At 35.5% G+C, this 11,389-nt stretch overlaps 1 protein-coding gene across 1 annotated transcript; it reads left to right on the top strand.

Moving 5' to 3' along the window:
• The first annotated feature begins 5,719 nt into the window (after positions 1 to 5,719).
• LOC141788521 (galactose-specific lectin nattectin-like) lies at positions 5,720 to 11,032 on the top strand. The gene is made up of 7 exons (XM_074667351.1): positions 5,720 to 5,754; positions 5,892 to 5,957; positions 6,207 to 6,225; positions 9,150 to 9,244; positions 9,379 to 9,510; positions 10,666 to 10,768; positions 10,883 to 11,032. The coding sequence occupies exons 1-7, from the start codon at positions 5,752 to 5,754 to the stop codon at positions 10,957 to 10,959; spliced, it is 495 nt and encodes a 164-aa protein (XP_074523452.1). The 5' UTR covers positions 5,720 to 5,751; the 3' UTR covers positions 10,960 to 11,032.
• The last annotated feature ends 357 nt before the right edge of the window (positions 11,033 to 11,389 follow it).

Below are 11,389 nucleotides of genomic sequence, written 5' to 3'. Positions count from 1 at the left end.
ATTTACTTCACCAGCGGTAAAAGTGTGCCAAAGTTTTCCTCAAATAACTTGTAACAGAATGTTAGCATGCATGGAGAAATAATAATCAATTACAGGAAACTGGGCTGGATTTTGTGTAATTATTCTCTCAAGTTAACTTAATACATGAGAATAAAAAAGAAAAGATAAATCAAAGCTTTCTAGATAGTTATTCGAACTGGGAATCAACCCCCTGGATCCCAAACCCGCCGGCGGGTTCAAAACGCACTTATTTTCAAGTGCCTGGCATTTACAAACCCTTTGTCCTATTCAAAAGCTGTAAAAAGTGGTGTTCTCATCAGATTCTCAAATTTCCGATGGTCCCTGAATGTATTACACGTGACGTCAGCAACATCCCGACAGGCAGCGGGAATGGAGAGTGATTCCTGTGAGACTGCCCTCCACATCTCGTTTATTCACACGTCCTTTTGAAAATCTGCAGAAAATCAACCGTTTGCTCTAGATCAATTCTGTAAAAAACAAATAATTCTACACTCTTTACTGCTTTAAAAAAGCCCTGAATGATCAATATATGTTCTGTATTTAAATATGAAGAATTATTTGAAACTTGCCTTTCATCTTCCTGGTGTCATGTTTCAGCTTCGGGCAGCTCTGCACCAATGAGCAACAGTTTGTGTGTTCAGAGCATGTTAAACTGAGAATACTTCACTCTTCTTTGATCCAAGACTTGACTAAAGTGTTTTGTACATAGTTATTCACAGTTCTTATTGTTTTAGAGTAAATATTCAATTTCCGCCTTTCTTTGTTGAATAGTTTCTTGCATTCAGACATTGTTTAGTTACATCTGCCTTTAGCCCTGGTTCTCCTGACCTCATAAAAGTATAGAACTTCATATTGCAGTGAAAAATGAGTCCACAGTGAGTAAAAATATGACAGAAGCAAAAAAAATTGCTCAAAATGTGCTCAGGACCCAGAGGGCTAATAGATTTTTTTTCCTGTTTTTAGGACATAACTGACATCCAAAGGAGGCAGTTGTAGATATCTAAACTATCCAAATCGTATGCCCTATGAAGAGGAGGTGTGCTCAGAAGTCAATGTATCATTCGTTTAACAGATATTCAATTATGAACCAAACAGCAAAACGTTGAAAATGTTTCGTTTTCTTTTTCTTTTTTTTTTTTGGAATTGAGAACAAACTAATGAAAATCAGTCTGTTTTTTGATATCCTGTTGGTTAATATAGATCCAACAAAGGGGAGTTGAATTACGGGACATTTGTCTGATTATCGTGACCTGGAAATTGTAGCTTCTCTACCACTACAGCGTAGATGAAGTCAGTTTGAAGCAGGACAGCTACGTTTTATTCAAAAGAGCTAAACGAGTGACTCTCTAAGACAACGACATGACAACCAAAAACATCAACAGAATCTCTCAGGTATGTTCATTTTCTTTTAAATACGCCATATGTTCCTCGTTAAGTAGTAAAACATATGGCCTATGTCAAAAGGAAATGCACATAGCTCAGCAGATTGACTGGTGGGAACCCTGTAGCTGTTAATGTGGAGGCTTAAAGCCCGCCCACTTTCCGATATGACCTCTGGCGACGATTTACTTTAAAACTCTACTCCAGAAACAGTTGGGTGACATCACAGAGACCATGTCCATTTGTTACACAGTCTATAGTTTGACCTTAGGAAGTTTTGTTTAACTAGTCTATTCAAAAGAAAAACCTTTTTATTTCAGGCTACAGTATCATGCAGAGCTATTTGTCAAAAACAATTCTCAAAAAACGATTTTAAAGGGTGACAGCTCAGGAACAACGAACTGGCTGCAAATACAGCCAACAAAGAAAAAAAAGGGTGTAGTTTGTTTATTTGATTTCAAACTTGCATTCATTTTATTTCCCTGATCCCACTGTCATAGGCTTGTCCTCTACCACCCTCTAGTGGTGCAGCACCATGCTGCAACATTTCCCCACAGAGCTCAGTGATCTTACTCATGCTGTGTCCCAAACAGGTGTAAAGATAAAAAAATTTGATGAACTACTGTTACTTTTGATGCATAAGGACGCAAGGATTTTAATTTCAAAGTTGTTGTTAAGTGAAGGGTAATCTTTACAAATAAACTGTATAAACAACATAAAACATGTCAACATGACAGAGTATTCCCCTATTACCTGCTCAAACACACCTTTGCCTTACCCAGTTGTAATTTAGCAACAGGTTGTTTTTCTGCCCATCATTCACTCCCTTTTTTTTTTTTCTTCTTTTGTGGTGTTTATTTGTGGTGGACACAGCAGTTGTCTCTCACCCAATGGGTTTATTATAATTTTTCATTTCTTTATTTATTTTTTTGTTATTTTTTTTATTTTTTTTATTTTTTCATTTTTTTAATTTAGCCTATGTTTTTTTACTCAGTAACTGATATTTCTTAAAATGTAGCAAATCAGAAGATCAGAATTAAGTTTTACTGCCAAGTACATTTGCACATACAAGGAATTTGACTTGGTGTGTTGATGCTAACACTTAACAAGGGTGAAATAAAAATGCAGATAGAAGATAGAAAAGTTAAGGTATAAGATATAAAAATATTAAAAAATATAAAGAGAAATAATACTTACAAAATAAAATAAAAATTTATATATTTTTATTTATATATAAAAATTTATATATATATATATATATATATATATATATATATATATATATATATATATATATATATTTACAGAAAAATGAAATAACAATAATTATGAGAAACGGAGGATAGAGGAAGGTGCAGCTGGAGCAGTGCAATGTTATTACTAAACAAAAAACATTACTCAACAAAAAACCTACTTAAGTAAAAGTAAAAGTATGGATTTTAAAAACTACTTAAGTATTAAGTACACAAAAACTACGCTTTTACAGTAAAGTGAGTAAATGTAGTATGAATATAATATCTCACAGGGTGGTGTTGTCTCAAATTAAACACTGAGGCTTCGCATTTACTGGAACTACCATCATGTTTCACAACCATTCACAGCTTGGTTACATCCATCAACCATTGATCGTTCCCGCCCTTTCCTCTACGTAGCCAATATGGAGACCTTTGAGTGTCAGAAGTGTCCAGTTTCACACTTTTTGACCATTTCGAGCAGGTTAGCTGAAAAAAGAAAGTGCTCTGTATTTTTTCTTCAAAGAGCCTTTACTAAATCCCTGCCGACACGGCTTTGATACTTTGTCATGCAGATGGTTTTACTTAGAGAACATTTCGGTATATACTTGAACTAAAAGAACTTCTTTTAGTTGGGAACTTATGACATTGGTGTAAACAGTTGTATTCAAGTGTCCAAGTTTTATGTATCTCCCTAAACCTCGAGTTTCATTTCGCTTTTGGCTTAACCATGAACTTTCCAAAAACCAACTGGAGAATGATTTTCAAGAGACCAGAGTTTTTGTCCTCTATCCATCTATCTTTTACTAGCAAGGTTTACACAAAAAGCAACGCCCTCTCACTTGGGATCCAGTGTCACAGTTCACACCAGTCTGCCTGGATGGGAGGTTTCCCTTGACCAATAAATGTTGTTGCATGTTACGATGATCTTTCCCATGTCACACCCTCTGAGTGGGTGAGACATCACTGCCTTTGGCTGCCAGTGCTTTTTCGTTTACCCAAGAAACAAGTTTCTGTTTCTGGTTCCAGTAAGCATTCATTCTCATACATCAAAAGTTTAACAAAATAATAACATTTTCCCCACAGAGTGTTTTCACCCACTCACTAAACATTACTTCCTTTACAGGATAGTCTTGGTCCCCAAACTACTGTGAAAAGAAGAACCCTGCATTGATGAACAAAATAAAGAACTGGATTATATTCCTGCTTATCCTGTTTTCTGAAAGTGAAAGGCCGACTCCGTGACTGCCAACATGACACTTGCATTGGACTGCCCTGTGATGCATCAAATATCCCTGAGGTGTGTACAATCCACTACTCTACATGAGACTCATTGGTCCACAGAGCTGCAAAAACTTTTTCAAAAGTTGAATAACTTTGTAAGAAACTTTTTGTAAAAGTGTACCTTGAAATTTACAGCTTAAGAACAAACGCCAATGACCAAAACTTAAGAGAAAAATGTATTTGGTGTACATGACGTTCATTGTTACCTCTGATGACTTTAAAGAGGAGAGGTTTGTTGTGTGTACTGCAGCCACCCAGCAGGGGGAGCTCTAAGTCTTTAAACTCTGGAGAACAACTTGTGGCATCTGTTCTGAAATAACTGCTGTGAGTTCTACAAACTTTTTGGAGGTTGAATACATCGAACTATTCAAACACACATTTCATACAGATTTAGTCCCTTTTTTTCACAGCTGTTTCACACCAATTGCCAAAACCTAAAAACTTTTGTTTTTGAAAAAAATTGCAAATTTGGAAATTTTATAAATTTGCAAAATGAATGAAATGCCAAAAAGTTAAAAATTTACAAAATAAAATAAAACACAAAAATTTGTAAAATAAAAAAATGAAATATAAAAATGTGCAAAATTGTTGATATTTCAAATAATTTGCTAAGTCATAAATTTGCCAAAAAACCCTAAATGATGCAATTTCAAAATTTTGCTTAAGTACTAAAAATATATAGAAAAACTTTCTCAAAATTGTAAAAAAAAAAAAAAAAAAAAGGGGGGAGATCAAATCAAAAAGATCAAAAATTTGCTTAATATTTAAAAAAAATGAATTCTTTTTCTAAATTTGCAAAAATGTAAAAAGAAATAAAAAGAATAAAAAGCATTTAAAAAGGGCCATTTATTTCCAAAAAAATAAAGCAGTTTCAAAATTTAGCTCAATTTCAAAATAATAATATAAAACTTTCTAAAAATAAAAAACAAAAAAAGGGGGATTTGTACAAAAAAAATCAAGCATTTGCTTCATCATCAAAAAAATTAATTCCTTTTCATAATTTTCAAAAATGTCACAAAAAAAAATTGTCCATCATTTTTGATATTTAAAAAAACTTGCTGAAATGTCATGAATTTGAAAAAAAAAAGTTAAGAGGTGATGCATTTTTAGTACACAATGTTATATTATGATTTTATTTAGTGTCTGTTTTGTTATCATTAATACCCTTTGTAAGAAGAAAACAAAATTTAAAATTTATATTCCAATAATGATTATTAAAGCTACATGGAGCCACTGCAAAGGAGTCAAAGAGCCGCAGGTTCTGACCCCTGAGCTAGGTGGACTAAATGAAGTGGCCTATGCCGTACTGTTGCCAGTAAGATATTGAATGTCCCCTCTGGAGTCGGCACATTAAAGGTCTTTATTTTTCCCTATGTAGAACATCAACAGTGTCTTTTTCACTCTGCTGATGTTTCACTTGGAAAAGGAAGCAAGGTTGCCCATATTGACTGAATGGTGGGCCTTATTTCATGTTGTATTTAGTAGAGGCCAACACTCACTATAGCAAAGAGACGGCTTTTTTTAAGGTACAGTGAAAGAAGGAACAGACTCCACATCCTTATTTGTGTTTGACCGAGTTACCACAAATGTTCCTACAGGAGCTCTCTAACCTTTACCCAAGGCTGTGGCATAACGTCATCCAAAGTTGGCTATAATATCAATGTTTTCCTTAACCTTTGAATCATAACAAATGATAATTATTTCAACATAATTATCATTTTATCCTGAGCAAACTTTCGAGTCAAAAAAACCTTGAGTGGTATTTAAAGGACGGTTCTCTTCCACACAACGGGGCATTTTCTCAGCAAGTCCAATTTCACCTGAACACGACTTCATGGTAAGGCATCAAATCTCACCTTCAACTCTGACTTTAAAGAGTAATCTGTTAAATATCAAATTATATTGTGTTAAAAAAATAATACAGAAGCACACTTTCCGTGACAGAGTTAATTTCAGCTTCTGATCTTTACGCAGATGACGAAGATATTTCAACTTGTTTTGCTCCTCGGCTTGAGCAGTGGACTGTGGATGGGGGCAGATGTAAGTAAGACCCATAGAAACACAGTGGGCTTAAGTGACTTCATGGCATTTCACTGTACATCCTGAAGTTTTTGACATTTTTTGTTAGAAAAAAGCTAAAATAGATGGACTGCCCTGATTACAAACTTTTGAAAAACACTGTAATTTTGTAAAAGTTTTTCTGTCTAAAAGATGTCTCTGTTTTTTTACTTAAGCTTTATTGTGAGTAGCATTTATCACCCCCTAACTATATCTTCTTTGCATTCACAGGGAAAATGTACAAGGAAAGGTTTGTACTTTATTAGTTTTCATCTTCGTAAATGAATGTGAATGAATTCAACGGTCACGTCTTACAGGCTGCAGTTAAACATATGTAAAAGCCTGAAATGAAAACCCTTCACAAAGATTTGTGTCTGCTTTAGCTTGTCTTACAAGTGATTGTAAAGAGCTCATTTTTGGCTTACAACAACCTTTGGTTACTGGTGGTTATTGGTGTTTCAGCTCTGTCCTCCATCACCCGTAAACAGCCCCTGGCTGTGTTGTCAGGATTCAACAGAGCTGAACCACAGGGTTGCTGGGGTCATCGGGACTTCCTGTGCTCCCCACCTCATAGATGAACCTCTCCAACCTCTGAAACGTCGTCTAGCGCCAAAAAAAAGTGTTTTATTCTTGGGTTTTAATGTTAATTTAACGAAGAACCTCCTGTTAGTTTGATCTTCAACTACAACCCACAAAATGCCAAAAACTAAGAATCAGGCAAAACCCACAAGTGCAGTCATTAATATAAGTCAATAAATAGGATTAGAGCAGGCATGGGCAAACTAAGGCCCAGGGGCGACATAAACGTTTTAATCAGGCCACCCGAACTTGAAAAGATTAAATGAATAAACCTTGTTAATGTTTTATTTTCCCTGCAATTCTGATGTTTTCCCACTAGATGGCGCACTGTAGATGCATTGGCTTTGTCGAGGTGAAGCGTAGGCCTATTACTCCACGTTTGCACTTTACCCTCTGACCCATCAGCCCTTCTGTAAAGATGAACGGACCTAAGAAAAGGAAAGTGGACAAAACAAAACTCATTGAAACACATGGAAGTGTGCATATGAGCGCGGATAAGATGGAGTGGATCGTCAGCGATCTGTTAGTTTAAAAAAAAAAAATCAGGAACATGTACAAAACCTTCAATGTGAGTTATTTGTCTAATTTTTATATAGAGACGTTCACATTTCATATCAAAATATCACACAAACAATTTTGACACAATCTGTTATTTTTCGTTTTTCCATTTTTGAAACCAGAACAGAAAAAACATGTTTTTCTGATTTTCTGTTATTCCGTTTTTCCGTTTTGGTTTTAATACAGAAAAACAAAAAAACAAGTCAATTTTTTCGTTTTTTTTTTATTTTGTTTTGAAACAGAATAACTAAAGAACGAACCATACACTGGATAAAAATCCCATTATAATTCCATTCTCTCATGTTCTAATTTAATTTCAAAACAAAATCAAAACAGCGAAAAATAGACCGTTATCCGTTTTCCGATTTTGGATTCTAAAACGGAAATGGAATGAACAAATGATACCCTGATAGTTACCACAGCACTCCATCCATCTGCTCCTGATCCGGTCCCTTTGTCAAATGTTAGAACCCATTGTGGCCCACGAATCAAAAAGTTTGCCCACCCCTGGATTAGAGTCTAACAGTCAATGATCAATTCTATCCACAAAAAGGATAAAGCACAAGAAATAAAAACTGGTCAGGCCAACAAATTAAGGTTTTCAATAGCAAATGGAATAAAAGAAGTTCTGGTTCGCCTAGCTTTGGTTCTCAGCATTTGGTAATATCGTCCAGAAGGAAGAAGATCAAATTCAGCAAACAGAAGGTGATCAGGGAAGTTCACGAGTCTGTTTTTACTAGATAAAGCAAGACAAAGCAAGACAACCAAACCAAGCAACCATGCAGAATGTGAGAGCACTTTCTATAAAGCACTGATAGAAAAGAGACATGAGATCTAGGGCTGCAAGATATGGCCAAAATTCAGTATCGTTATATTTGTAGATTTTATCTTGATAGACAATATATATCTCAATATGCTGATTTCTCCTCTAAATCACTATATTAATGTTAAATCCAACCCTTTGATGCATAAAATGACATCAGTATAATGATTCAAGCAGAGCTTTTAGTTGGATTTTTAGGCCTGAACCACAGGTATATGGATATATTCCTAAACGCACATTTTTCTGTCCGATTGGGCCACCCAACCACACGAACACGGAGATTTCACCCACGTAAACGGAGATTTTTAAAAACGGATAAAAAAGTGAAGAAATAAAAAAATATCCGGTTGAGTGGATCCGTGTAGCGGTGTTAAACGGAGCTGGTGTTGACATGATGACGTCAAGCGCCCAGCAACCATAGACAGCAACAAATCACTGTTTGACTGCGCATGCTCATAACGTTCTTCTTCTATGGTTTTCACATTTTGCTAACCTGCCACTTATCGGCCAGGCATGGCCTTGCAGGCTCCAGAGGCCATCGTTTTCAGTTTGGCCTCTTCGTATGGACAGAGATATTTCTGTGGTGTGGACGGAGATTTTTTTTTTAAACAAGGGAAAAGATATCCGATCAAAAAAAATATCCATATACGTGTGGTTCAGGCCTTAAAGTCTGAATGCAAAAGGGGAAATCTCAATCAGGTATAGTTAAGCAAACAGATTAGAGTTGCTGTTTGCGGACGCAGAGAGGCTCTTAGTTCTGAGACATAAGTTGCATTCAACATAAACATTTCTCTCCTTCTGCTCAACGAAGGAGACGTAGTGAGCGTACTTCCACGAGAAGAAACTTGCCCTGGGTTCCGGGCTCTTGCACTTTCCCCAAACCTCCCTGACACAGGAAGTAAACACAGTGGCTCAACCAAGATGGTAAAATAATGTAAAACAAACTAATAAATGGATCGTTCACTAACTTTAACTGAGTTATTGAATTTTAAAAATAATGTGTTTGATTACTAGTTACTGCCAAAATTACTTTTTTGGCAATAACGCATTAGTCCCAACACTGGGTGTTAATAAGCGTGGAACCAACCGATGCCTCCCTGCTGCAGACTCTGACTGTGAAACATGTTTTTGTGAGTCATACAGTTCATATCGTACGAATGCACTGAGGACTAACAAACGCTTCAGGTCTGTCTAATGTTAATCTGGTGTTTTAGGAGGCTGCTGTGAGGCCTGCCCAAATGGTTGGTCGGAGATCGACGAACGCTGTTATTTGTATCGTGGCAAAGCGAAGATCTGGTGTGAAGCAGAGGTAGTTAACGAAATAACAGGACAACACCAGAACACTCACTTTATCATTCTCCATTACTCTGGTTTCACCTTTTTTATTCATTCGCTGAAGCTCCAAAGCATATTTCTATCGCTTCTTTGTTTGCCCCATTTTAGACCCAATGTAACAAAGAGGGAGGAAACTTGGCTTCATTCCATAACGAAAAGGAACTTGAAGTGCTCCATCACTTTGTGGAAGACGTTGGAAAAGGTGTAGGCGTTTGGGTTGGAGGATATGACGCAGTTCGGGTGAGTGTTAACGTTTCTTTTTGTGACATGACATAGATTAGGACTGCTAAACAACAAAACAAATGTGGAGTGGACAAATCCAGAAAAAGGAAACTATCGTAGGATAAATAGGAGTGGGTGAATGAATTTATGAATCTAAAAACAAGGTCTGAAGTGTCTTGTGTTTTAAAATAATCTATAAAATTTTATGTTAACACACGTTAATATGATTGTAAATGGTCCCAAATAAAAAATTTTAAAAAAAGACAGCGGAACCAACAAACATTGATGTGGTTGCAGCTGGGTCTCTATTACTTGCCCCTAACCCTGTGTAATTAATTTGTTGTTTTTTCTATTCATGTTTACTGTGAAGTTGGTCTTAAATGTAATTTCAAATGGCATTAAAAAGTCTTAAAAGTCTTGAATTTAACTTGCACCTACCAGAAAAAAGGTTGTATTTCAAATGATTAAAAGACAGAATTGGCACCGTAGGTTTAACCTGAAAGTTTTGGTTGTAATAGAGTAGAGTGAGGAGTAATGGCATTAGATATGATTAGAGGTTGTACCAAGAAATTCTTTGTAACTTGGCAACCATTTCTATCATATGCTGAAAACATGGCAGCTACCAATATGACTTTTTTAACCCCTTGTTATGTTATTTCCCTTTATTTTATTTATTTTATTTAATTTAATTATTTATTTATCTTTTTATTTAAGTGTGAATGCATTTATGTACATGTGTGTTTAAGAGTGTGTTAGGTGTATTTGTGTGTAAACATATACATGGAAAATATATTTATTTCTTTATTAACTTTTATTTTGTTTTATTATTATTATTATTATTATTATTATTATTATTATTATTATTTTATTCCTTTATTTCTTTATTTATTTACTATATATATTTTATTTATTTATTTATTTATTTTATTTTCTTATTGCCTGGCCAAATATTGATGACCCTGTATTGTGGGAGGGGGGATTAGGACAGGGGCATGTTTTTTTTTATTTTTTATTTTTTTTTTTTTGGGGGGGGGGGCAACTGTCCTATTTGTTTGTTGTTGTTTATGTTGTTCTCTCTGTAATAACACACAAAATAAAATAAAAAAGACTTTGATCAAGAGTGAGGAGTAATGGATTTCATCATCCACTCACTAAATACACTTTTTCTTCCAGGAGGGTTCGTGGAAATTTTCTGATGGCTCAAAGAACGCTTTCAAAGCGTGGGCTGCAGAGCTTCGTAACGATCCTGATATAGAAGACTGCATGGAACTGAAAAGTATGAACACACTTTGGAGAAATTCTTCTTTAAAACTGAGTAAAATTCATGATTGTTTTATATTTCTCGGATGTTCTTGTTCTTCACTGGTAAATCTTTGTGTTTTTCTCACAGAGGGCAAAGTCGTCGACTCTCAGTGTGACGTGAAGAAACCTTATGTTTGCAGCACACACCTCAGAGTGCAGCACTGAAAACTCAGCGTCTTTGATGCTCCTGATGCTTCATGAAAGATAAACTGAAATGTTTATCAATAAACCAGACTATTCAGCATCCCATCTCGCCTCTTTTTTCAACAGCTGCCTGTTCTGAAACTGAATGAATGAAATGGTGTGTGTGGGGGGTTTAATGAGCAGGTCAGAATTAAGAAACCATCAAATCTGAAGAACTTGAGTTGTGACTTTTGCAACAGAAATTTTCCACAGGTTAGCCACACGACTAAAATAGATTTGTCAGATGAAAAGCTAGGAAGAGGTTTGTCACTGTGAGACTGTGTTAGCAAGTAGTTTAACGATTTCAAAGTAATGTTAAGACTCCGAGGATTTCATCATCTACAGAGCATAAAACCATAACAGATTAAGAAGAAACCAGGACCAAAACCACTGGATGGACGAGATCATCAAT

This window comes from Halichoeres trimaculatus, unplaced genomic scaffold (genome assembly GCF_033239565.1).
Source record: "Halichoeres trimaculatus isolate MK-OKI-2021-1 unplaced genomic scaffold, fHalTri1.1 fHalTri1_scaffold_4, whole genome shotgun sequence".
Classification (NCBI taxonomy): Eukaryota; Metazoa; Chordata; class Actinopteri; order Labriformes; family Labridae; genus Halichoeres; species Halichoeres trimaculatus.
This window is presented reverse-complemented; position numbering and strand designations above follow the sequence as displayed.